The sequence below is a fragment of the Hesperophylax consimilis genome, chromosome 21 (genome assembly GCF_061612785.1).
Source record: "Hesperophylax consimilis isolate HC1 chromosome 21, BYU_Hcon_1.0, whole genome shotgun sequence".
NCBI lineage: Eukaryota > Metazoa > Arthropoda > Insecta > Trichoptera > Limnephilidae > Hesperophylax > Hesperophylax consimilis.
The window spans coordinates 21,640,951-21,665,836 of record NC_142856.1 but is presented as its reverse complement, the minus strand read 5'-3'; the positions used below and the strand labels follow the sequence as shown (position 1 = coordinate 21,665,836).

General features: G+C 33.5%; 1 protein-coding gene across 1 annotated transcript; it reads left to right on the top strand.

Moving 5' to 3' along the window:
* The first annotated feature begins 778 nt into the window (after nt 1-778).
* Nucleotides 779-22,591, top strand: LOC149413736 (uncharacterized). The gene is made up of 7 exons (XM_089644456.1): nt 779-899; nt 1,294-1,376; nt 1,690-1,809; nt 2,897-3,010; nt 4,690-4,894; nt 9,988-10,116; nt 21,591-22,591. Exons 2-7 carry the CDS (start codon nt 1,317-1,319, stop codon nt 22,589-22,591), a joined length of 1,629 nt encoding a protein of 542 aa, XP_089500582.1. The 5' UTR covers nt 779-899; nt 1,294-1,316.
* Nucleotides 22,592-24,886: the final 2,295 nt, after the last annotated feature.

Sequence of the window (24,886 nt, the reverse complement as noted above, 5' to 3'; positions counted from 1 at the left end):
TTATATAAGTAATGTTATGTTTTTGTAATAAAGGAGTTTGGAATTTAAAATGTGTTCAGTTCATTGTTTTTACAGCGCCAAATTGGTAATTTAATTACCATTAATTTTGTGAAAAATTACCTTAACTTATCAGTACAGCGGCATAAAGAGAGCTTTGCTTTACAATATTCACCGGCCTATATAAACTTATATACCTACAAAAAAATATAAAAAATTGACACATTGTGTAATTAATAACATCGGCTCTTTTCGAATGGGACTGCAGTTTGGCAGGAGTGAATGATTATTTTTATTCATTAAACCATAATTTATTGAAACCAGCTTTTAATAGTCATCTATGATTAGTTTCATAAATAAACCAATCACATTAGTTTGATCCCCTCCTTCATTTATTTATACCAAAAGACACCTAAATTCAAAAAAATAAATCAATTAGTTTTGATAGTTTAATATGTCGTTTCTAAAGAAGACGCTTGTGAATTTGATTTCATTGCTTTAACAATTCGAGATTTAAAAAATATATTGCGTTAAAAAACTTGAAAAAATGAATAGCACTAGCAGAAACCTGTTAAATTTTGCATTTCATGAGAAGTAGGAACTGGTTTTTAATATTTTCTATGAAAAAGCAATTTTAGAAATCATGACAACACAACAAATCAAGAATATTTTACAGAATAATCACCTCTATTGCCCCGATTTTAAAGACTATTTTGAAACACTAGCACGGTTGTTTGCGGAAAGTGTCTAGCAACCGACCAATCTGCAGCGCTGTCGCCGTTGTCCGTCGTCCGCCATAGTAATTTTTTTATGTAAACCGAGGTAAACTTCGGGATCTGGTTGTAGATTTAGATAATAAAGTTATTAATTTTAGCACTAATTACGGATTACCTATTTACAATGTGAGTAAACAATTCATTTACGTCAGTTTTTATTCACCGATATCTGCAGGTTGCGTGTGTAAAGTGTGGAGCTATTTTAGTTTTCGATTCTGTCATAACTTTTCAAGCATGGATGTATTATTTTCCTAATCAAATGTAAATACTTCCGCTTGAACCACTATGCTACAACGTTATTTATTTTCAGATGAAAAATATCTTTATTATTGATATAGGTATCATGAAATTGAACTTTGTGCAGATAAATGAAATATTGTTTTTTGACATTTATCCTGATTGACTTGAATGGTTTCGTATAGGTAATATCGGCAAAGGTGGCATTTTACGCGCGTATATTATGTCATTGAATTCCGATTTTCGTAAGTTTATAAACTAACATATTTTATTTGATTTTCAGTGACTACGATAGCGGTTACAAATATGGATAATTCGAGGAAATTAGCAGACTGCTATTTTTATTATTATTCCACGTGTACCAAGGTAAGTTAGACATTATAACCATTTTATTTCGTCAGATTTTTGTTGTTGATAAACCTTTATTAGTAAACACCAAACTTTCTCAAATAACCGATTACATTACTGTAGATTTAACATTGTACTGGGGCCATCCTAATATTATGTTTATAAGTTCCTAATTGAAATGTAATTATATTCAAATAAAGTAGTTCCAAAAAAATAACAATGGATGAATTAAATTTTGTTCCAAAATAAACAACATGATCAAATTCATATTCGGCTTTATGTTTCAGATTTGAATTTAGATCTATTTTTTATTTATTTTTTTAATTTTCAGGGAGATGCATGTAATTTTCGACACGAACCCAAGGCTCTAGGATGTGAGACAATGTGCTTTTACTGGCAAGAAGGGAAATGCTTTGACCAACAGTGTAAACTGAGGCATATGGAATTACGGGTGAGTTTATAACCCCGTTGGAAATAATTTGATTTATTCTATGCCTAATTTAGTTTATAAGGTAAAGTACAGTTTTTTTGGGTAAATATTTACTCAGTTTTCTTATGTTAAAACTGATAATTCACATACTATTATATAAAACTTTCTTTACTAAATATTTCATTTTTTCCACCTTAAGGGAACAAAACAACATGCGCAGAGCCCAAGTTCCATATATATTATAGAAATATCATTGTAAATAGTTGTTTCTTATAGGAATTAAGTTAAAATGAAGTGTTATTTCAATAATCTGTATGTTAAAGATGAGGCGGAATAGTAAATATTTATCTAAAACTTTGTTGACACTGCAGTTCCAGATATAGGACACTGATGTGGAACCTTTTCTTTATACAGCTACTTTTGGTAACAGTTGGTAACAAAAATGGCAGGGGGTGAGGGTTAGAGAATTAAAAAGAATGGTGTCTACATTTTTTACTCCAAATATGCCTAGGAATCGCTGGTTAAAATCTTTCTGGTACACACCGATACACTCTGTATATACCAGGTATCCGCGGGTTAAGTGCACAAACTTCGGGAGGTGATTCTACATGATGGTAGAAGTAAATTTTTGCTTGAAATAAATAAAAAAATCTTTAGATCACATACTATACCATCCCCCTCAGCACAACCACACCTTTAAAAGTTTTATTTGTAATTTCGGTAACTTGTCATCGTTCTCGAGCATGACTGCGGATCGATTAAATCTATTGACTTGACCTGAACTGCTGTTTGTTTGTGATCTGCAGTCATGCTCTTTGAGAATAATAGTTCGCGTCGACTGAATATGCTTAAATTAGTTGACATGTACTGTTGTTTTTTCGTTGGAAATCTGCAGTCATGATTGGGAACGATGACAAGTTACCGACATTATCGATGGAACCTTTATCAATGTGCTTGTACTAGAAGGCCAGTTAAACAGAGTAATAATACAGAAAAACAACTTTTTTTGAACAATTTATTTTTGTGTTTTGCCAGTAATGTTGATTTGTTGAGAGGAGGCGAATTATGAGCGCCCAAATTTATTGTAGTGGTGATATTGGTCTTGCAGAAAAACCGCAAGCAGATCCCGTGCTACTGGGAGACCCAGCCTGGGGGCTGTCGCAAGGCCCATTGTAGCTTCCAGCACAAGCTGGCCCCCGGAGTCCCCACGCAGCCCCATCTGGTAAGATATTCTTTTATATTTATTTAAAAAAAAACAATCCTGGGCCACAATGAAAAACCTGACAATGTATTGTGGGTACGTGTACTGACAAAATATGTTAATCTAAAATCGCTGTTTTAAGAAAACTAGCATTTCAGTTTACCAATTTAAAACCCTTTTTATCAAATTTAATTGCGGTTTGTGTTGATATAAAAATATTTTATCATGATGACTGTTCATTTAAAAATATCTTTTTCATTTACGTCTGTTTACATTTTAATTATGGATGGTCAGTTTTTAAGTTTATTTCAAAAATTGTAGCAATTAGTGTATTTTGCCAAACGTTTTTTTCTGGCAAAAACCACTAATTTTCCAAGTGCTTTTTGTCCATCGGGTATTTCCTTCAAATGAACTACTTCACTTGCTTTTCAATGCACTACACATTTGCATTACATCTTCTACAAAAAAATAATATTCCACTTGAAATGTCAAACAAAAGCAATAAACATATAATAAATGTAATCTGATGTTTACAAAAATATGGACACGTGAAACACCGACAGTCAATAACAATTACGTTGAGTTAAAGTTTTCTTCCAGAGATGACAGTGGCAGATAGATACAAGTGCACATACATAGATGTAATAGATTTGTAGTTATTGGTTTGTGTTCTAAAAATTAATATATAACTACAGAATTTGGTTGAAGCGGTTTATTATAACACATCAAAAAAAAAAATAAACATAGAAAACAAAACAGAATGTTTTTTACAAATGAAATTTCGAGATAATATTTCACCCACGAAACGTAGAAAATTAACTTGGTAACTATGTCAAGGTTGCTGGTACTGGACCGTTTACTCGTCTGCGCCGGGTCGCTTTATATAACTTGGCTGGCGACGATGGAAGGTTTGTGAGACTGCCGGTAAATTGACGAACCCTCGACAATCGAGATTGTTCAGCGGCGCTGTAAAAATGCCTAAGTGATTGACTAGATCCTTCTGGTGAACGCCGCCGAATCTCAATGTACTAGCTTAGGTACTTCGGCCTGGCGCCGCTGCGTGTAGGTATGTACTGTCCGATATATTATTGTGCGTTGTATATATTGGGATTGGCGGTCGCTACAGATTTAAGGCAAATTGATTTAACATTTTATCCAATACAAAAATATATTATAAAATATATAAGAATATATATAAAAATATTATATATTCATTTTCGACTTAATGTTAAATTTCCGGTACTTGAACCATTCAATCATACAAACTAGTCAATCAACAATATTATCCTATTATACTTGATCACTTCAAAGCATAGGTGATCTTCCACCTGCTTCAGCTGCCAACACTTTGCCAGTGACCATGATCATTTCCAAGTTAAGTGGCGGTTTTCTCTTAAGTGGGTTTGTGCAGTGGACTCCCATTAAAAAAAAATTAGACAATCTTATATTATAGTTTTACCACACTTAAAACGGTGCATGCTTAAATTCCGTGCCAAAAAATTCATCCATCCTATTAATACTGCCCGAGAGCGAGTCCGAAATGAATCCCATAAGTGCATTATTAATTCAGCGACTATGAGACTTTCTGTTCTAAGAAATAGTTCATAAAAAGCACACCGTGGATATTTTATGAATTTGTTAGCTGTTAGTTGCTTGTTGCTACTAGCAGATTTGTCAATTAATGATATTTCCAATTGCAGCCTCAGATACAGCCAGTGCAGCAGCCACTGGATGCCGGTGAGGGCCCTCTGGTGCCCCCTGTGCACCACGTGGCACACCAGCCCCACGTGCCACACGTGCCCCATGTGCCACATGCGCCACACGTGGCTCACGCGCCCCATGCACCTCTGCAGAACCCCATCCCGCCCATGGCCGCACATCCAGCCAACTGGCATCAACGCCCAGGTATATTATATCAAAACTTTTATTAAATTTGATGATGATTTTATTAATATAGTTGGACCACAAACAAAAAACTGTTCCCTAGTGTTGTCCGGTATGAAAGGGACCATAGTAGTTCGTGCAAGTCCTCATTAAATAGTTTCCGATACCTAATACATGTCTTTTTTAAATGTTGAACAAAAGTTTAACATTTTTTTTACATTAACTCCACACAGGAGGCCCCGAGGAAAATAATTTCCCTTAGGTCCTATGTCATCTTTGGGGATGCTGTGCGGTGGTTCTTTTTCAAAGGAAGGAAGGAGAGGAAGTTCTGGGAAGTAAAAAAAGATATGAGAGTTGGGTAGGAATCTGGGGGTCCAGGAGTGACTTGTAAATCCATCTCACCCACTGAGATGCAAGCTGTTGCAGTCGAGAGTATGGCTGGAGAGGTCAAAGGGACTCCCTCATCCGGCCCGCCACGCGGCTGGTGTGATGACGCATACCCGCCTCCAAAATTTTTTTTTTTTTTTTGTACAACAGAACATTCGTTCCAGTTACAGTACAATTTTACAAACAGTATAATTTTACATCATATCAGCATTTGGGTAAGTGACTCTTCAATAATTGTTTTAGGTCGTTTAAAGAACAGTCATTTACATCCAAATTCTTTGCTAGTTCGTTCAACAGCACCACTCCCCTCGTCATGCTATGCTTTGCCAGGACGTCGGTTTTGCCTTTTGGTACTCTAAATAAGTCATGGTATCGACTTCGGCTGTAGTGATCTGGTACATATAAATCATAGCATCCCAAGAGGAATGGGCTATCAATAAAATTGTTCCAAATTTTGAAAGATATAGTGGCTAGGCTTGCTTTCCGCCTAGTTTCCAGACTCACAGAATTGGTTTCCTCAAGTAAGTCAATATGGTGCATGAACCTGGGATAGGTTCCATGCGTCCGCATATAGACATACCTGAGGAATTTCTTCTGGATTTGCTCTATCATTTCAATGTACTTCTGGTGGTACGGTGCCCAAACATCGCTCGCATACTCCAGCTTGCTTCTCAGTATGCCATCGAACAATGCTAACATAGCATCTTGGTTATTGAACTGCTTGCATGTCCTAATGACGAACCCAAGAAGTTTGTAGCAAGACTGAGTGAGCTGCGATATATGGCCAGAGAATTTCAGTTCGGGATCAAAGACGACACCGAGATCCTTTACGGAATTTACACGTGATAGTGTTTCGCCCTTTATCTTATAATCGTAAAGTATAGTGTTTAAAGAGCGAGTGTAAGACATAGTGACACATTTTTTTGTATTGAAATCTAATTTGTTTATCAACGACCATTCAGATAGTGCATCCAGATCAGCTTGCATTTTAAGACAGTCTTGTTGGGAGCTTATTTCCATTAGAATTTTAAGGTCATCTGCAAACAGTAGACATTTACTATTCTTAACATAGTTTTGGATGTCATTTATTAGTATTAGAAACAACAGCGGTCCGAGGTTAGACCCTTGAGGAATTCCAGATTTCGCTGAGAATTTTTTCGAATTATGTCCATTTACCGAAACAAATTGTTTTCTGGATTTTAAATATGATGAGAAAAAGTTTAGTGTTGGTAGGTCGAAGCCTAGTTTAAACATTTTCCTCAGTAAGATATCATGGTTAACACGGTCAAATGCTTTGGCAAAGTCGGTGTAAACTACATCTGTTTGGTGCCTTGAGTCTAAACCGGTGGCTACCAATCTCGAGAAAGTAAGCAGATTTGTGACTGTTGATTTCTTTGGAAGGAAACCGAATAACTTATAAACTTACTTTCGGTGTTTTTCCATTTGCCAACAATGGAATGGCCAGCGTTGACATAAGTTTTATATACATAATAATATATTATGGGATGTTCTCTGTTTTCGTCTGGGACCAAAGTAATCCCAAAAACGGTCTCCCCAAGAAACTATCTCCAATATTTTGATGTTTTTAGCGTGTTTTTACCTTTTGATTGACATTTTTTCTAATGAAAGCCAAATTTTATCAGAAGTTTTGGTAAATATTGTCTGCCGCTGTCTAAAATGTTCAATCCTTCAATGCTACCTGGAGTTTTATAAGCATAGGAATTACCTTTTTTAGTCTGTATGACGTATCGCTCCATTAACACGTAATACCCGGAGGTTGAAAATGAAACACATGCGGCGGTGGTGGGTCCAGATTGACCCGGCTGAAATGATGAAATTAAAAGGCTTTTTATGCATTTTTCGTTCATATTCTTACTTTTATATGATATTATTGTAGTTCCTCATTAACTCATAACATATCCCCTGTGTTTCTTGTATGAACATGAAAGTTTTAGAAATTAGTGTTCCGTAAATTTTGCGGTTCATCGATATACAGCGGCGCGGACAACCCGCGCAACAGCTAATCAACGACTGAATCGAAGACGGCCCCGACGGCCGATGCGGGTGCCGGGCGATGGTCAGGGGAATGAGGAGGGCAGCGCGGGAGAGGGGGACAGGAAGCGTTCGTCAGCGGAAACAAACATTTTTATTTCTATAATTATTAAAATTTTCGATGATGTGCATTTACAAGAATATCGTGTATTATTTAAAATACCAGAAATAAATCACGTATTTGATAATTTCCTTGTGGCTGTACCTCTAATAGAAAGATGTGTAAAGAGAAAATAAATTCAATTTATAGCCATATTAAACGATGATTGCTTATGCAAATATTAGAAAATATTATATAATGGCATTCAAATTCAAGTTGAGTATTTACTTCCTCACACATTTATTTGTCACAATTAAAACCATTGAATGACACACATTAAAATATACTAAAACTTTTATTTTTCAATATAACAAATTTAAATTAACAATTTTCATTTAAAAAAAAGGAATAAAAGCAATATTCTAAATACGAAAATACAAAAATGATTCGACGATTAATAAAATTTATATACATACACAAAACACCAAATGGATTTATTATTACAAATTCAGCGGCAAAATAATTATATAGCACTACCAATTATAAAAAGTTTAACAGTTTTTTATTAGTTAAAATATATTAAAAATGCTAAAATTCACAAAAATAATTCATCGATATTCAATAAATGTCATCGAAACGTATATTGCTAAAAATATAGCGGAAGCGATCTCTAGATAAAGCGGAGGGGAAAAAATGCTGCCGGAATAAATCCTCGGTAGTCCAAAGTTCGCTTAGTTCTAACTTTCGGCCGTGATTTCTTCCTGAAGCCAAAAGAACTCCAAAAAATGCATAGATTTCTGTCTTCGTAATGTTAGGAAAGCTGGAATTTTTCGGATTGAGCTGACAGAATTTATTCGTATTTTCAATAATTTCCTCCACCATTTCATTTGAAATAAACAAATCAAAAGCATCTCTGATGGATACTATGTTCTGGCTACCGTTTTTCAATCCAGGGGTAGAAGAAATAATGTTATGGCTTCTGGTACGTAAGCTGGCTGGTTGCGCAGAATTCCATTGGAATCCGGAATTCGACACGTATAAATGTTGATCTGCAACGGATTCATTCGAATTTCCTACACTAACTTCATTATCACTTCCATTTCCACTTTCAGATATTTCCTCTAGTAATATTTCTTCCGGATCACTTTCAAATTCTGGATCTAATGTTTCGAATTCCAAGTCGCCATCATCACTGATCTCACTGTTCGAACTGTTAAGTAGCTTTTTGATCTCATTATCAGATAAATAATTTTGCTTTGCCATTGCGTTCGTACGCTACGAAAAAAAAAATTAAAACAAAGTCACAAACAAAAATCACAATACTAGAAATGTGCCCGAATGGTTGACAACATCTGCGCGGGACTGTGAGAGACAAAGACGGAAGGACAGAGCGAGAGATATGCTGTTTCGTCGGCTGCTCGAATTCAACTGAGAAGAAATGAGTTTTTGCGTGTTTTTAAACACAATTATTCTTATAACTTTTTTAAAACGTGTCCGATTTTAATCATTTTTGAGTCGAAATATGGGTAAATATTTGATGAAAGAATAGACAAAAGGAAATTAGCCTAAACGAGATATTTGCGGCAAAATCTTTTTTTTTAAAAACACTGGGTCAAACCAGACCCACCACCGGAGTCGAGGTGTTAAAAAAATTGTTTTTCTTATGTGGAAGTTGATTTCCAGTGTTGTAAATATTGCATGACTTGTAACAGTTTTTGATGTCTTCCCCTCAGAAAGATACGTGGTTGGTTTTTCCATTTGAAAACAAAATGTCTTATTGTATTAAACCAGCTATTGATGTACTGATAAACCACGTCATTTCTGCTCACGGTTTTTTGCTTGTGGTGGAGCTATAATAACATATGTATTTACCACCTTGAATATTGAAGACGTCAGATTCATCTCATTTTCTTCATCATCTTCCCTATTGGGGTCAGGGACCTGTGCTACGTTAGCAGCGTCCGTCCATTGTAGAGCCAACCTCTTTCTCATACAGATAATTGATTTCATTGGCAGCTCAGGCACGGGGCACGCACATACTTCAATAGTACCCAACTGGTGAGCCTGTACTAATTGCATTGCACCCCACTGTTGAATTTGGCAGCTACTTCTGGTATGGAGCCCCAAAATACTTGATAAAAACCCTATAGATTCACTTATCTTAACAAATGGATTGCAATCTTGAGCACAGGCGTCAGGTAGGAATGCTGTCCTTGCTCTACCGGTATTTCATTGGAAGATGCTCTAAGGAACTAGCATCCTAACATTTGTAACATGAGAATGGTAGTTTCTATGACTCGTTCTTGTGTGCAACAGTTCAGCTGTGGAACTATTTGTCGCCCTCTGTGTTTCCTCCCTCCTACAACATGGTTCTCTTCAAGACCCATGTACATATTCACTCCTTTATCTCCTCAAGAAGACCCTCCCTGTAGCATCCCCAAAATTGACATAGGCCCCGAGGAAAATTCCTGGTGGAAATGGCACTGTAAAAATCAATAAATATTATAAATGTATGATTTAAGTCATCTTCTCCTCACATGTTCTGTTAAGTTACCGTCGGTCCTACTGGCTCCTTCAGTGAGTTTTTGAGCACTTTAGATTATCAGACTAAAACTTACTATGTACTTATTTCCAGTGCCCCTGGGTGTCCACGATCAGTCCATGATGGTGCGTGGCCAAGAGCCCCCGCAGCCCCTAACCCCGCTGGCCGCCGCCTACAGCACCCTCAGCCCCGCCGACTCCCTCGTGGTGAACTTCGAGGAAGGTATGCGACTGTATTGACCCCACCCGGCCCCCCCCCACTCTCACCCCCAACCCCCGCCCCCTTCTGCGCGGTACGCCCCACGACCCCAGGCGGACAACAGGTTCTACCGCTGAATTGATTGATGTTGCGGCAACGGTGAAATTAATTCTTTTAAATTGTTATCCTCAAACAGCCAACGTGATGATCGATCAAATCAATAATAATTTCGAATCAATTCAATACAAATCATTTGAAGTATTTCTACACAAATATGGTCAATCACATAATGATTGATGAAATTTAAATCACGTCATGTATTTTATATAAATATCACAACTTTACTATGCAGGGGCGTGCAGACCGTAAAAAGACGGAAAATACATTGGTTCCAATTCATTTATGAAAATGACTCAATTTATGTTTATAATCATTTTTTGTTTTGATTTATGTTATTCCTTTGGGAATGCAGAGCTTCACAGTTTTACAATCTTTTCTGAACTGCGCATCCCTGCTTTAAGACCTTTTAAGTCAATTTGAGACAAATATTGAAAAGAAGATAAAAATAAATATGTTTTTCATTTGTCTGGTAATCTATAGTAAATCAATTGTTTTTTTTCGACATATAAATTCATCTCTAACATATTTGGGAATGTCTTAACAGTAAGGTGACCATATTATGGAAGATATGAATTTATTTTATTTTGTATTTTGTACAGTGTGGCAAAATAATCTAGAAATATATTAAAATGGTACCAATATTTTTTCTATTATGGCAAACTTTCTACTATGGCAACACCAAGCTACTCACTTTGTCTTTGAAATTTGTTCTTCACATTCGAGTTTTACAATTCGTTGTAAACAAACATCAAAGTTCAGATGAAAAATGACACAATTGTTTAACATTTTTATTTATTTATAGTTTAGATCTGTGAATTTGATTAATTGGTAAATTTTTATTTAACATCTATTTTGATACATACATTTCATGTAAATTATCTTCAAGGTGTTAAAATAAAATTTTCTTGGAATATACTAGTATACTATGTAGAATCTCCTTTTGGAACATACATTTTTGAGAACTGTTAAAGTAAGAAAATATGCACTTTGACCATTGTGCTTTTTCAACTTGCATTCATTTTTCTGTGAGCCATCGATCGCAGCGCTCTCTATTTTGACTACACTGCCGACCTGTACATGGTTTGATTATGACATAGAACTTACAACTTCAAGAAAGTATTTTCAGTAATGTATTAATTTCTAGTATAAAATTACTTCTATGTTTATCAATTTTGATCCATAAAATAACCACCGTTGACCTACGACTCAAAATTCTAAAATATACTATAAAACTGCTAACTATCGCAGTTTGGACTTGTATCTTTTATTGCTATAGTGTTTTTCAAACAAATTTTGAAATCATAATACATAATTATAATATTATGTCATTCTGTTAATTATTGCTTTAAATTCAATAAGCTCATTGTTTTTCTAAATCTATAGATATTAGAAACAAAATATTTATTTTGGTTCAATATGAACATGGAACAATATAAACTTTTTTTTATATAATTAATTATTATTAACAATAATAATTGTTAAAATTAAATCACAAAGTTATTGACAGACCTCAATATAATTACTAAACATTCGGTCGGAACAGCAAGTTAATATGACACCTTTTAAAATGAAACTATTTTATAAGGTTTTCCAAGGAACCAAAAAAAACTTCTTGTTTAGGAAAACCTTGTATGAGGGTTTCATTGTGTTAGTTGTGCGTTATTTTAAGAATGTTTCTTATGTCTTAATATTATGCATCTAATGCTTTTCAAAATTACTGTAATTTTGCCACAAACGGTTTGGTTGGGAAATATATTGACGAAGTTGCGTAAAATGAATACCATTTTTTTTATGACATTTGTAATTTTCAAATTAGCTTTTTTTCAAATGTGAAAATTTAAACTTGCCAAAGACATAATTTTTTCATAGCGCGTACTTCAATGGTCTACAGTGAAACTCTCTCGTAAGGTTTTCCAAGATACCGAAAAAACTGATCTTCTTAAGCATGAAAAGTTCTTATTTGGGAAGTGGGTTTCACTGTAATATATTCACAGTGCCAATGAGATGATAAAGTGATTATCAATGAAATATTTGACCAAATCCTTGTAAGCTATTAGAGTTTTCTTTCGTGAAATGTCATTGTCACACAGTTAAGTCTGAATACAGTGAATCTCTCTTACAAGGTTTTCCAAGGAACGGAAATTACAAAAAATAAAATTTCAGTCTTCGAGGGAACGCAAAAACAAAACCTCTTATATGAGATTGAAATGTTAGGGTAATTGGGGGTTGTTGGGGTAATGCTCACAATTAAAAATCCAGAGGTTGCGGGTTCAAATTCCGGCATGCCCAATTAAATATTATTTGATTAATTTGTGTTGTTCCACAATTAATTTATTTAAAATAATATTGAGTGTATATTTGCATCACATTCTAGAATGAAAGATATTCTCAGTATCATCATGATGAAAGAGTACCATTAAATATTCAAATGTTGCTGGAAAAATATATGGTGACCCAATAGGTACTTTCTCACCGTCCTCTTCCCCACCTCCTTCAGCCTCACAATATACCCCTGTTAGGGATGCCGTAGTCTCACTGGGCGGTTGGTCTCTTTTGCAGTAAAAGCAAAAGTGTCTTTGGCAGGTTTGACTTTCAAAAGCATACTAACAGTAAATACTTGCTGTAAAACTATTTCCTATAATCTCGTATTTAAGGTAGTTAACTCAACAAATGTAGCTTTTATATCATTTTTATTTCACCTGCATTTATAAATACAAAAATTTGTAACTGAAATTAAATATACAAGAACTAAAACATAATAATTGTATTATTGTGTAAAACATAATAATTGTATTATTGTGTGAAACATATTAATTGTATTATTGTGTACAACATAATAATTCTATTATTGTATAAAACATAATAATTCTATTATTGTATAAAACATAATAATTGTATTATTGTGTAAAACATAATAATTGTATTATTGTGTAAAACATATTAATTATATTATTGTGTACAACATAATAATTCTATTATTGTATAAAACATAATAATTCTATTATTGTGTAAAAAATAATAATTGTATTATTGTGTGCACATATTAATTGTATTGTTGTCTAAAACATAATAATTGTATTATTATGTATCCCAAAACATTTATGTCATCATAATAATATAAAATTCTGTACAAAGGAAACAAAAAATTGCTTGCCCTTGTGTTTTTGACATGATGTCCAATTCTTCTCACTCTTAATAAATATATATGTACGTAAATTAAATTTGAAGCAATATGTTGTATCTAGAAATATGTTGACTCGAACTATATATGTTTTTTTCAAATATTTTTGATTTATTTAAATACTCCTAGACAAGGCAAAGATTTAAAACATTTTAATTAAAATAATCAACAATAATTGCCTTTCCATTTTAATATGGTTGGTTGTGACTGTATAACTTTTCGATAATGAAACAATGTTCCGAATGATCCATCTAGTATTTTTTTTTCTTTTTCTTAGCCATGTTCTCGTGAATATAGAATACTATAGATTTCTGCCTACTTATGAATTTAGGAAACTTCCATCAGGGCAAATATGTCGATTGTGGTGAAGTGTGTGTTTATGTATGTAGAAGTGATACCGTATTGCAAAGGTTAACACTCTTGATGTGGCTTTCTGCATTTAGTTTTGGTGTAGCTGCCCAATACCAGAACCATTAAGCTTAGCCGTATCATCCTTGATGATGAACACTGTCCGAAACTTTGCCAAAAAAGGAGGAAGCGCCACATGGCATAATAGCCCAAAAATGAATCACAATAACAGAGATTGCTTGTTCAAAAGCGAGCAATGACATATTTAAAAAGAAAGTTATATTTGGATCGTTCCAGAGTGGAACTTGTATGCCTTAATGAGAGATCACATTTCAGAATTTAAAGGGTGCTATTGTAACTCCCATGGCAACAGCACGGCAATGGCGTTTCACTTCTTATACGTATGAGGGATAATGATTTACTTTTTTCCTTTGAGGGGAAGCAGACACACATACATCATTTGTCTCATTTTCAACAGCTCTACACTATTATTTAGTATGTAAGAAAGAGATGCAGCATTATTGTGATAAAGAATGTTCATTTTATGCTTTTTGCCATTGCCATGCCATAGCTGTAGGAACTATAAGAGCGTCCAACCGTTGCTTGAAATGGCATTAGTGGCCCAATCTGATCTCCTTCCCCTCCCTACTTGTACCTCAATATTCCCCAAAATGGATACGCTGTAGTATCAGTGGCTCAGTATCTCATTTATGACTAAATAAAATCACAGCTACAATTCTAAAGTACAGTGGGCTGGAAATCTTACGTTTTCTAAATGTTCTATAAATTATAATTCACTATTCAAAATTATTAAATCTAACGTCCTTGTCTTGGCGACCAGGGTAATGTTTGTTTTAATTTACATTCTTACAATGATCTTGAGATGGCTTCCCTAACATTGAGTTATATATAGAGTCTACATTCCTTGCAATATCAGTGTGAAATATTGTTCCCGTGCGGGAAGTAGGAAGGGGGGTGTTGCGGCTGTCGATGTCGTCCGAATCCTTCCGATCGCGAACATACTCAACGAACGAGTTGAAGGTGACCAGCGGCCGCTCTCCGCCTCGCAAATGCTCCTCTAGTTTTTAACATTAATAAGTCAATTTACACGACTACTGAATATGGTAAAACTCTACTTACCGATGAAAGGTTATACCATCACTTTCCCTATATTTTCTAGTACGACTTGTACAATATCTCGGCGTCCATCCCATACAATATGTCGGCATTTTGAAGTTATCGCTAGACTTCTGCGCACGGAGAGCGCTTGTAACCGACTGCCCATATTTCGAACGCCAAAGCTGGCCCTATCTCTATATACCTCAATGTTCCCTATAACTATCTCCTCGAATCAAGGTCATTTTATATACACGAGGAAGCATACTCAAAAGTGAGATTACATAGCTATCTAAATAGAATAAATATATAAATCATTTTATTTTACAATCTATAAGATTTTATGTCACTCAAAATCCGTCATCTCAAAAGTCATCTTTGTTAGAGCAATGTGAGGAGTAGATTTATCAACTATATTTGTTTTATTGCAAAGCTTCATTTGGTGAATTAGTTAAAATTATCGAAACTTATTATTGGAATGTTTTTTATCGATGGATTTGCATTGACAAAAACATGCCAATAAATTATTTCTATGTATTAATACTATGAAATTTGACAGGTAAATTATCAATCTTCTTTTGACGTCATTTCTCTGTACCTAAATATTCATGCCAATAATAAATATCCCTTAAATGTGTAAAAACCTAGTCTAAAAGTATAATTTTATTTTAAAAGTTCTCACACTTAAATAATACATATATCATAATATGACATTAACCATTTGAATTTTGCATTGAAGCAATATTTATTTGTATTTGTGTCATGATTTTATATAGACAAACTATTAATTAAAATTTTGATTAGTTTCATTATTGCAATGATATTGATTTTCGTAATTGCAATGATATTGATTTTCAGAATTGCAATGATATTGCTTTTTCATGATTGCGATGTTAATAAATTGCTTTGATTTGCTTTTTCATAATTGCAATGATAAAATTTTATTGTTGCAATCTTAATGATGTCTATGTATATTATTATAATCAGCCATCACAAGAGACTAGCCCTTTTTACATTGATTTTTGGATTTAGAGTGTCAATATTTAAGCAAGATGCTTATAATTTATTGACTTGAATACATATTAAAGAAAAATGGCAACATTGAAGCAGATTACACTGTTTTCACAAAAGCAAGCACTAAAAAAAAAAAAAAAAAATTACAAAATATGATATCAGCTTTTTGAAATAATATTCTTAGAATGTATTATAATTGTAAGATTTTTGTATGAAAGTAACTCTATTTTCTATGCCCTTTCAATGCAATTGAAATGGAGGGTTCAAAAATTAACGTTGATGATTATTTTTGGACCTAAAATTTTATACAGATTTTATTTCGTAATTATTAAGGCTTTTCTCATTTGATATGAAACTGAGTATTTTGGATCTGTATTGTGTTATTATTTAACCCATTGACCTCCGAATTGTTGAGCTAAAAAATTTGCCCTCAACCCTGAGCCAAACGGCGCCTGGCGCTAGTGAAAACCTCAGGGGTGCTGTATTGTTATCTGCGCCTTGGATCCATAACTTTGTACAATTTTTTTTAAATTTCAGTGGTGTGCTAAATCTAATAATATAACTTATAAACCCTATATAGTATTGGATAAAGTAATGTAAAAAAACATATTTTGAGTTTGAAAAAAAGTTATTACATGTGCATATAAAAATAAGTTTTTATTTTACCTGGATACAGTCTTTTTACTTATATAATATATTCCTGTTATATACAGGGTTTTTCAATAAGAGGTGTTATTTTGATATTCAATCGTAAAAGATCAATGGTTTCGTTGCTTGTGTGGCACGTAGCGCCGTCTTGTTGAAAGCAGCAATTGCACTGAGTTGGTAGTAAGAAAGGTGTCAAGAAATATTTTGTTCATCCCCTGAAGATTTAGTTAAGCAAGCAATATGCTACAGGGTTTTCCAATAAGAGGTATTATTTTGATATTCAATCGTAAAAGATCAATTTTCGTTGCTTGTGTGGCACGTAGCGCCGTCTTGTTGAAAGTAAACGTTGTCCAGATCAATATCATCCAATTCCGGCCATAAAAAATCATTAATCATCTCTCGATAGCGCAATCCATTCACCGTAACTGTTGCTCCAGCCTCATTTTCGAAAAAGTAAGGTCCAATGACTCCACCGGACCATAAACCATAACAATAACTCTTGGGTTTTCCGAGCCCCAGATGCGACAATTTTGCTTGTTGACGAAGCCACCGAGGTGGAAATGGGCCTCATCACTCAAGATGATTTGCATTTGATTCACTCAAGTGAATTTTAATAATTTCAATGCGTTGTTGAAGCGTGTATCGTTCCATTTTTATTAATGGCGTAGTTTCTACTTGTCAAATGTCAAAAAATTACAGCTTCAAAAGTAACATCTACCGAAATAGCGGGCTAGTCAAAATAACACCTCTTATTGGAAAACATGTATATGGAAATTTTATTTGGTGTGACAGTCCTCAAAACATCCACCAAGCATTTTTCCAGCAATGTTATCGAGTGATTGGCATTTAAATTTAGCAACCTAGATGTCACTTATATATCTGTTTTTCGATTTTAAGCTGGAAATACTTAAGATCCGCTTTCCTGGCGTGGTTGCAGTTTGACATAAATGCCGGGCCGGCGGGGTTTGAGGCCAATGGGTTAAAAGTGCATTTTCCTTATAAATTGCTGTCAAAAATAGGTTTTATTATGAGATTGGTAATACTCTGAATACAATTATTATTGTGTTTTAAAATTAGCATTTAATAATTTATTGAGTAATAATATGTGACTGAAATAACAAAAAAAAAACTTTTTTTAAAAATAGTTAATAATTGTTTAAATCGCTAGAATGAAATTTTATTTTGTCTCATAAAAAAAGTAACACATTTCAAGTTCTTATGATTGTTTTTTCTTAACTTGTTTTTTGTCGGATTTTTAATATTTAAAAATAATATATAACAAATATTTAAATATAGACGTAAGCCTTTTCCAACAAAATAATTTTCGTTTATAATTATGAAACAAATTGGCGCCTACATATTTTTTTTTTTTTTCAATTGCTTACGAATACATAAAGTTATTTCGCCTTTTTATTCCCTATAATGTCCCTCTGTCGTACCTTGTCCATCAAATTGTAATCTATAATAATTATTAGTTGAAGGCAATTAAAAGAAAACACTATATAGTTTTCCCGGAAGAAGCTGGTCTATATACGATGATCTTAACACATGACGCCATCTATGTATTTAAAAGGAAAGTTATGTTTCTAATATTAATGATATAAATGTACCCGCCATCAAATATTTATACCTAGGATGGCGAGGTACTGAAAATATTTAAATGTCCAATTATTTAATGTTTAACATACATAATAACAATTTAAATATAAAATAATGACTGTTAAATTGTCATTTTTTTTAAATTTAACGCAACATGTGTGTTTTTATGATTAAATAATATTCTTTTGTGGTGTTGCGATTCAGTTCTTTTATTTGTTATATTTAATATTAATAATGTTTTTATTTGAATTAATGGTAATAATCTGTTTTTTTCTGTTATTTATATTAATTAAGATAATATAGATTCTCACTTAGGTAGGTTATGTATAACACAATTAGCCTTGCTTAGTAGGAAACCTGACCTTTAGTGTGAATGAAGACTTTTCATTTTACCCCTGATATAGTATTTTTTTTCATATAAAACTAATTTTTTTTGCATATTTTATTCGGAAAAACTTCTACCTCTGGAGAATAGATTTTTGCTAATTTTATATTGCTTAAATTTAGTGTAATTAGAACATCACTGGCCTAACTTTGGGCTTTCTGATGATTTGACACTATTTGATCGCTAATTTTTGTATCTCCGAGTGGAAAATTTAGTTGAGAAAGCTTTTGTTTTTATGGATTATTGACGTTTTATTTGCCATCGCATGATTCTGTAATGTGTGAAATGATAGCAAATTAGCCTGAGATTATAATGATCCTATAAAATTGGCATTTGATAAACCTCATTCTGCTGTATTGATATAGCTACTACCCCACAATATGTTTGTATCGGGAACATAGAATAAAGATGAACACAAGAAATGCCGCGTGGGCGTGTTTTGTGACCCAAAAGTCTGACCATTCTTAGTGTGCTTCTTTATTTTATGATCGGGAAGAATTGTTAGTGTAAGGTGAATTTGAAACCAAAGTGGCCGATAGCGCTATGTTAACACATTCAAAGACACATTGACAAAATGCCCACTGACATTGTTTCACAGGAGATGCGATATGACACAACTTACATATACATCTTTTAGTCGTGACACTATACAACATACTGGGAAGTCAAGTTTTGTATTGCGGTAGTATGTTGCCTGTCTATTTGTGTCACAAAGCGAACACTGATATATGTGAAAGTGTCACATCCAAAGATAGTAATTTTTTACTACTGATTTTCATGGACTCCACAGAACCTCAGTATTGGGGCATTTTCTGGCAAGTGTCTGTCAATAGTTTGGTTTAATAATTCGAGTTTGTGACAATCTTCCACTATATAATTAATGGTGTGCGAACATTCATGTTGCTTTTCCACCATTTTTTCATTACAACTAATAAGCTATTTGTAGTTCGCAAGCTTTTTAGGAACTAGCTAGCTTGTATATCTAGCTAGATGTGATCGTGATACCGCCGGCTGAAATCTCCTTCTATCGGCTCATTATAATCTCGGCCCTAACTTCAGTATATTGAAGAATTAGATTTTGAATTATGATTTTAATTGGCGCAGTCCAAATTTACTTGTTTTAACATCGTTCACATTAATAATAGCGGGAGATCCCTGTAGAATATCGCATTGCAGTACTGATAATGTAACAGTGTATGTGAGTCGCGCGCCGGTGTGTATGTATGCGTGCCGTTTATATAAAAATAAAAATATCTATACAAATTTTTTTTAAAACACCTCTTTAGGGAAACACATTTGAAATGTTTGATACTTTATTGTTAATTGGATAATAAAAATATGTATATCACGCACGATTAAGTGCATTTTTTTGGCCGTTAAAAATTAGAACTATTTTAGGCATTTTTATGATAATTTTTTCTTTGTTTGTAAAATTTCATGTAAAAATCTATATTCTGGATGACTGGTTCTAATATTTCCCTTTAGTAGTTACGCAAAAGGTATCGTTAATTATTTCAAATATTTTTTGTAGTTTTAAAAACATACCTTTACCAATAGAAAAAAAAAACTGAAAATCCATTTCATGGTAAATTGTTTTCACTATTTGGTGGATGAACTAAATAGGAATAATGCTTAATTTATATTGTTCGTTATTATGAATTTTTTCCCTTCCTATCATATTCAAGGTGGAGCAATTTAACAAAATACAAATACTTGAATATCAATACATAGATATGTAAACCAATTCTAGATAGTAAATAATTAACTAACTAATGAGAAGTACCGCATTGCTAGCCATACTGCCAAAGTTTTTCACATAACCAGCGTTTATGAATATTCAAATTAAACTACGATGTGATTAAAATTAACATGTAAACAGATTGTCATAAGTTACGAAAATTGTCAACAGTATCATCATACTAACATTATATTTGATATAAATCAAGATGTGGAAAAAAGTGGAACAACTTGGGGTATTTCAAGCTCAGTACAGTATGAAATAATTTTTTTTCATAGTAAAATGTTTCCAGGTTCAACTGAAAATTAGAATATATGTTTTTGAGTTTTCAACTTTAGACAATTGCTACCTTTATAAAACATTGTCACCTTTAACCGCTTCTGTGCCAAGAGCGAGTTAACTCGCATTCTTGGCCTGCTGTGCACAGCTACACTTCTACCTACTGGCATTTAAAAGGTTAAGTGAAATTGTCACCTTTAGTAGACTTGCATTCGTCATATTTCGCCGTTGCCCCACTCCTCGAACTTCCATGCATTTTGATGTTATGCATTTTTGTATTAAAAAAAACCAGGGTCATACGTTTATATAGAATTATCAATCCCCAAGTCATTCCACTTTAACCACTGTTTCCAGTGGCATGGTTCCATTGTATTCCCATATAATATGCCGATTATGATTATTGTAATTATTATTTATACTGTATTAGTGTCTATGTAATGGGAAAACTGTGCTCAATGTTAGAAAGACCATACCTTGCCGTCACGCAAGCTACGTGTTTTTTTGGCATTGGCAAGGTTTTTTCTATCGTCGATTGTATTTGTATTCTCTCTGTCAGTCCCTACGTTTAAATTATTAATATGTATGACAAATGTAGCTTTTTCACAATTTATTATTTCAGTATTATGTTTTGTTGGCCTAGAAAACTTTGAGAAGCAGCTCAACTTTTTGTGAATTTATTTCCTTGACTGATTTTAATTTGAATCATTGTTTTCTTTGTGTTTATTTTAACGCTTTCAACAAGTATATTAATCTTTTTTGTTGATAAATAATTTTCATGTTTTCTGTTGACATTGTGTCTCCATATTATTGAATAAAGTTGGAACTTATTTCACATGATTTTAGTAGTTATTTTATGAATCCCTTTCTTACCTTTATCCCTTATTCTGTATACACTTTAAGCTAAGTCTTTTTCTGTACGGAGAATAGATAAAAAAAAAAAACAATCGTTGAAAATTAAAAAAATCATTTGAAATAAATTGCAACGTTATTTTGGAATATCGGGCCATTGATACTTGTGTTGTCTGGCTATGAGCAATTGAATTAAACTCGCGTATTATCTATTCTTCCAGAATCAGATTCGGAAAGTGTTCCCACGCTAACTCCCGTAAAAAACCGCTTTCTGGATGACGGAAAACACATAGTGGCAATCAAGACTTTGGAGCAAATCCGCTTGGAACGGATTCAGGAAGAATCAGCAGCGTTTTATTCCTACGATAGTTCTACAGTATTCACTCTACAAAACGACGAAGTTGACACCAGCAGACTAATGGGAGGAAGAAAACTGCCCACAGAATATGAATCCATGAGCTTAGATGAGATTCACGGTAAGCGCGGCTTAAAACGTCAAGTCGAGAAATCTGACGATTTTAAAGTGTTAACCTTAGGTGAAATACGTGCGTTGAAAAAGCGTAAGACTGAAACAGAAATCAGCTCACCTTTACGACATTTAAATGTAACCTTCAATGGTCGAGATTATAAAATAGAAAGTAAATCATTGCCTTCTTCTGACATATCTTTAGAATATGTCAAACCTGTTAACGACGAAGCCCTTGAGGCATGCCTCAAGGCTTTCAAATCATCCCCCCCAACTCCTAAACTTCGTAAATCACTTGTTCAAGGTACACCTTCTGCTAAACCAAAATTAAAGCGAAAAATTTTTATTGATAATGAAAAGGTAGTTATTAAAAAAACCTCTATTGGCAGTTTGTCCAATGATAATATTATAACGAGTCAAACTGTATCAAATGAAATTAGTTCTAATGTTAACGAATGTGCCTCGAATTCTTTTAACATAAGTGAAACAGAAGTTCAAATTGATGGATCAAATGTTAAAAACAATTTTTTTGATAATTTAAGAGATGATTTGGACATTACCGTTTTTAATACCCCGGCAGTTGACGGTAAAATAAGTTCATCGCATTTCAGCAATAATTTGTCTGATGTCATTCCTGATCTGGTTTCTTGTTGCACTAAACAAGTTATTGATGTAAGATTAGAGAAGAACTCTACTGCCTTCATTGAAGATGAAGATGAACTTCTTAAGGATATAGATGACATTTTGAATGACTAGTTATTAAATATTATTAACATAGTAAAGTATGTATTCAACAAATGCCTTAAATATATAAAATTGATTTTTGATTGTTTGTAAAATATTGTAAGTACAAATTTTCGTCATTTTTCAATTGTAATTTTGGATTATCGAATTAGTTTAAAGTACAAATTAATTATGTACAAAGAACTATTTTTCTACTGATTTTAAAGTACCTACGATAATGTTAATTGAAATTATATTTTTAAAGTTGTTTCATGAATATTTGGAAGATTTTACATGGCCTGTAGCAAATTGTAATATGTATTACATTAGAAAATTTGTCTTTATATTGTGAAGAAAGATTGTATTATGAATGGTGATTATGATTGCTATAGTTATAGTATATTTGCAGCACGTTCCAGGGTTGAAGATACTCTCAGTATCACCCTGGTGAAAGACCACCATTCAGAATTCAAATGTTGCTAAATTTTTTTTTTAGTTTTGAAAGGTGGGGAAAATTGAATTATTTGGCGTGTTGGAAATAAGCCGACGTAGGTCAGTGGTCTCAGAGCACCTGACCGGACATCAGAGGCGCGGGTTTAATTCCCGTCGACGGCATTTATTTTTACTCGGGAGATATTTTCAATTTGTATGTATATTTCAAGCAACTAATTATTGCTTATAGTAATTTGTTAAAACAAAATTTGTAAATATTTCAAGTAATAATGAATACAGGGTGTCTAGGAGTAAAGTGCACAAACTTCGGAAGGTAATTCTACAGGATGGTAGAAGTAAAAAAGACAGAACTTTTTTCGAAATTCCAGTTTTTTCCTATACAAAAATATTTTTCTATTGAAACAATTAAACATTTTAACCTGAAAGCCACCTTAAAATTTTTGAATTTTAAAAGAAGTTAACCTCCAGAAGTTTGTGCACTTTACCCCCAGACATCCTGTATACAATTTCATCTGCCCAATGCCATATTGGCTGGTTCACCAAATGTATAGATTAACTTGAGTTTATATTTATGAAATTATGTCCAAGCTATGATCTTTTTTGATAGGCATACATAAAGTTAGTCTGCATACTGATTTACAACTCTGTTCTCTTATTTATAATATGTATGTCATTTTTAATCAAATCATCTTATGAATAGATAAAATATACTAGAAATGACTTCATGTAGATTTTTCCACGGAGTAGTACCTTAGTACCTTTTGGTTCTAGCCCTTTAGCATGCTTTCTGTCTCTCTTACATTTGTCTGACATTGTGTATTGCCATTCCATTTAAATCTTAGCAAATAATGATATGATTTGAGATTTTCACGGCCAAAAGTATCATAATGATTTATTTTTGGGGTATTATGCCGTGATGCACTTCCTCCTTCATTAGCCAACGTTTCGGACATTAGAGTATTACAGCATTAGAGTGTCCATCATCAGGAGAGATATGTAAAAATTGTGGTGAAGTGTGTGCTTATGTATGTAGATGTGAAACCGTGTCGCCAACTCCAAGCCTCTGAGAGCTGGTAGTACATTATATTTAAGATGGATTTTTGCGCTTCGTTTTGGTGTAGCCATCAATTATTGGATACCAAGAACTATTGAGCTTAGCACCGTCGTCTTTATTGATATTTATGGGATTTTTGTGAATTTCAATTGCCTCCGTAATAAGGCAACAAATCCAAAGTAATGACTGCTTTCAATTAAATACTTGGCAATTGCCGATTTGTCAGGGTGGCCGAGTTTATATGCTCGAAAGTGTTCTGATATTCTTTCTTTCTTCTTTTCTTTTGGAGATCGTTCATTCTGTCTGGCCTACATAAACCTTGTCATTTCTAGAACAGCTGAGTTCATAAACTCCATCTGTTTCAAGAGGAAACTTGTCTTTTGCAGGCCTCAGTAAGTTTTGTATTCTCATTGTGGTACTGAAGACATAAATAAATATCCATAAAGACGATCCCATAAATATCAATAAAGATAATGGGGTTAAACTCAATAGTTCTTGGTATCCGATAATTGACGGCTACCAAAACAAAATGCAAAAAAACCATCTTAAATATAATGTGTTACGAGCTCTAGAGGATTGGAGTTGGCGACACGGTATCACATATATTTACATAAGCACACACTTCACCACAATTTTTACACATCTCCCCTGATGATGGACACTGTAATGCTGTCTGAAAAGTTGGCTAAAGAAGGAAGACGCGCAACACAGTATAATACCCCAAAAATAAATCACTATAATTCAGTAAAGAATGGTCGGATAACAAAACCGACATGGCATTTCTTGTCTTCTCCTCTATTCTATGGATGCTTGGTTTTAGC

Bases quoted from the DNA above. Each gene is read 5' to 3' on its own strand.
- LOC149413736 (XM_089644456.1), top strand. From the start codon at position 1,317: ATGGATAATTCGAGGAAATTAGCAGACTGCTATTTTTATTATTATTCC. The intron at 3,011-4,689 runs GTAAGATATTCT...TTCCAATTGCAG, and splicing joins TCCCCACGCAGCCCCATCTG to CCTCAGATACAGCCAGTGCA. The intron at 10,117-21,590 runs GTATGCGACTGT...CTATTCTTCCAG, and splicing joins CGTGGTGAACTTCGAGGAAG to AATCAGATTCGGAAAGTGTT.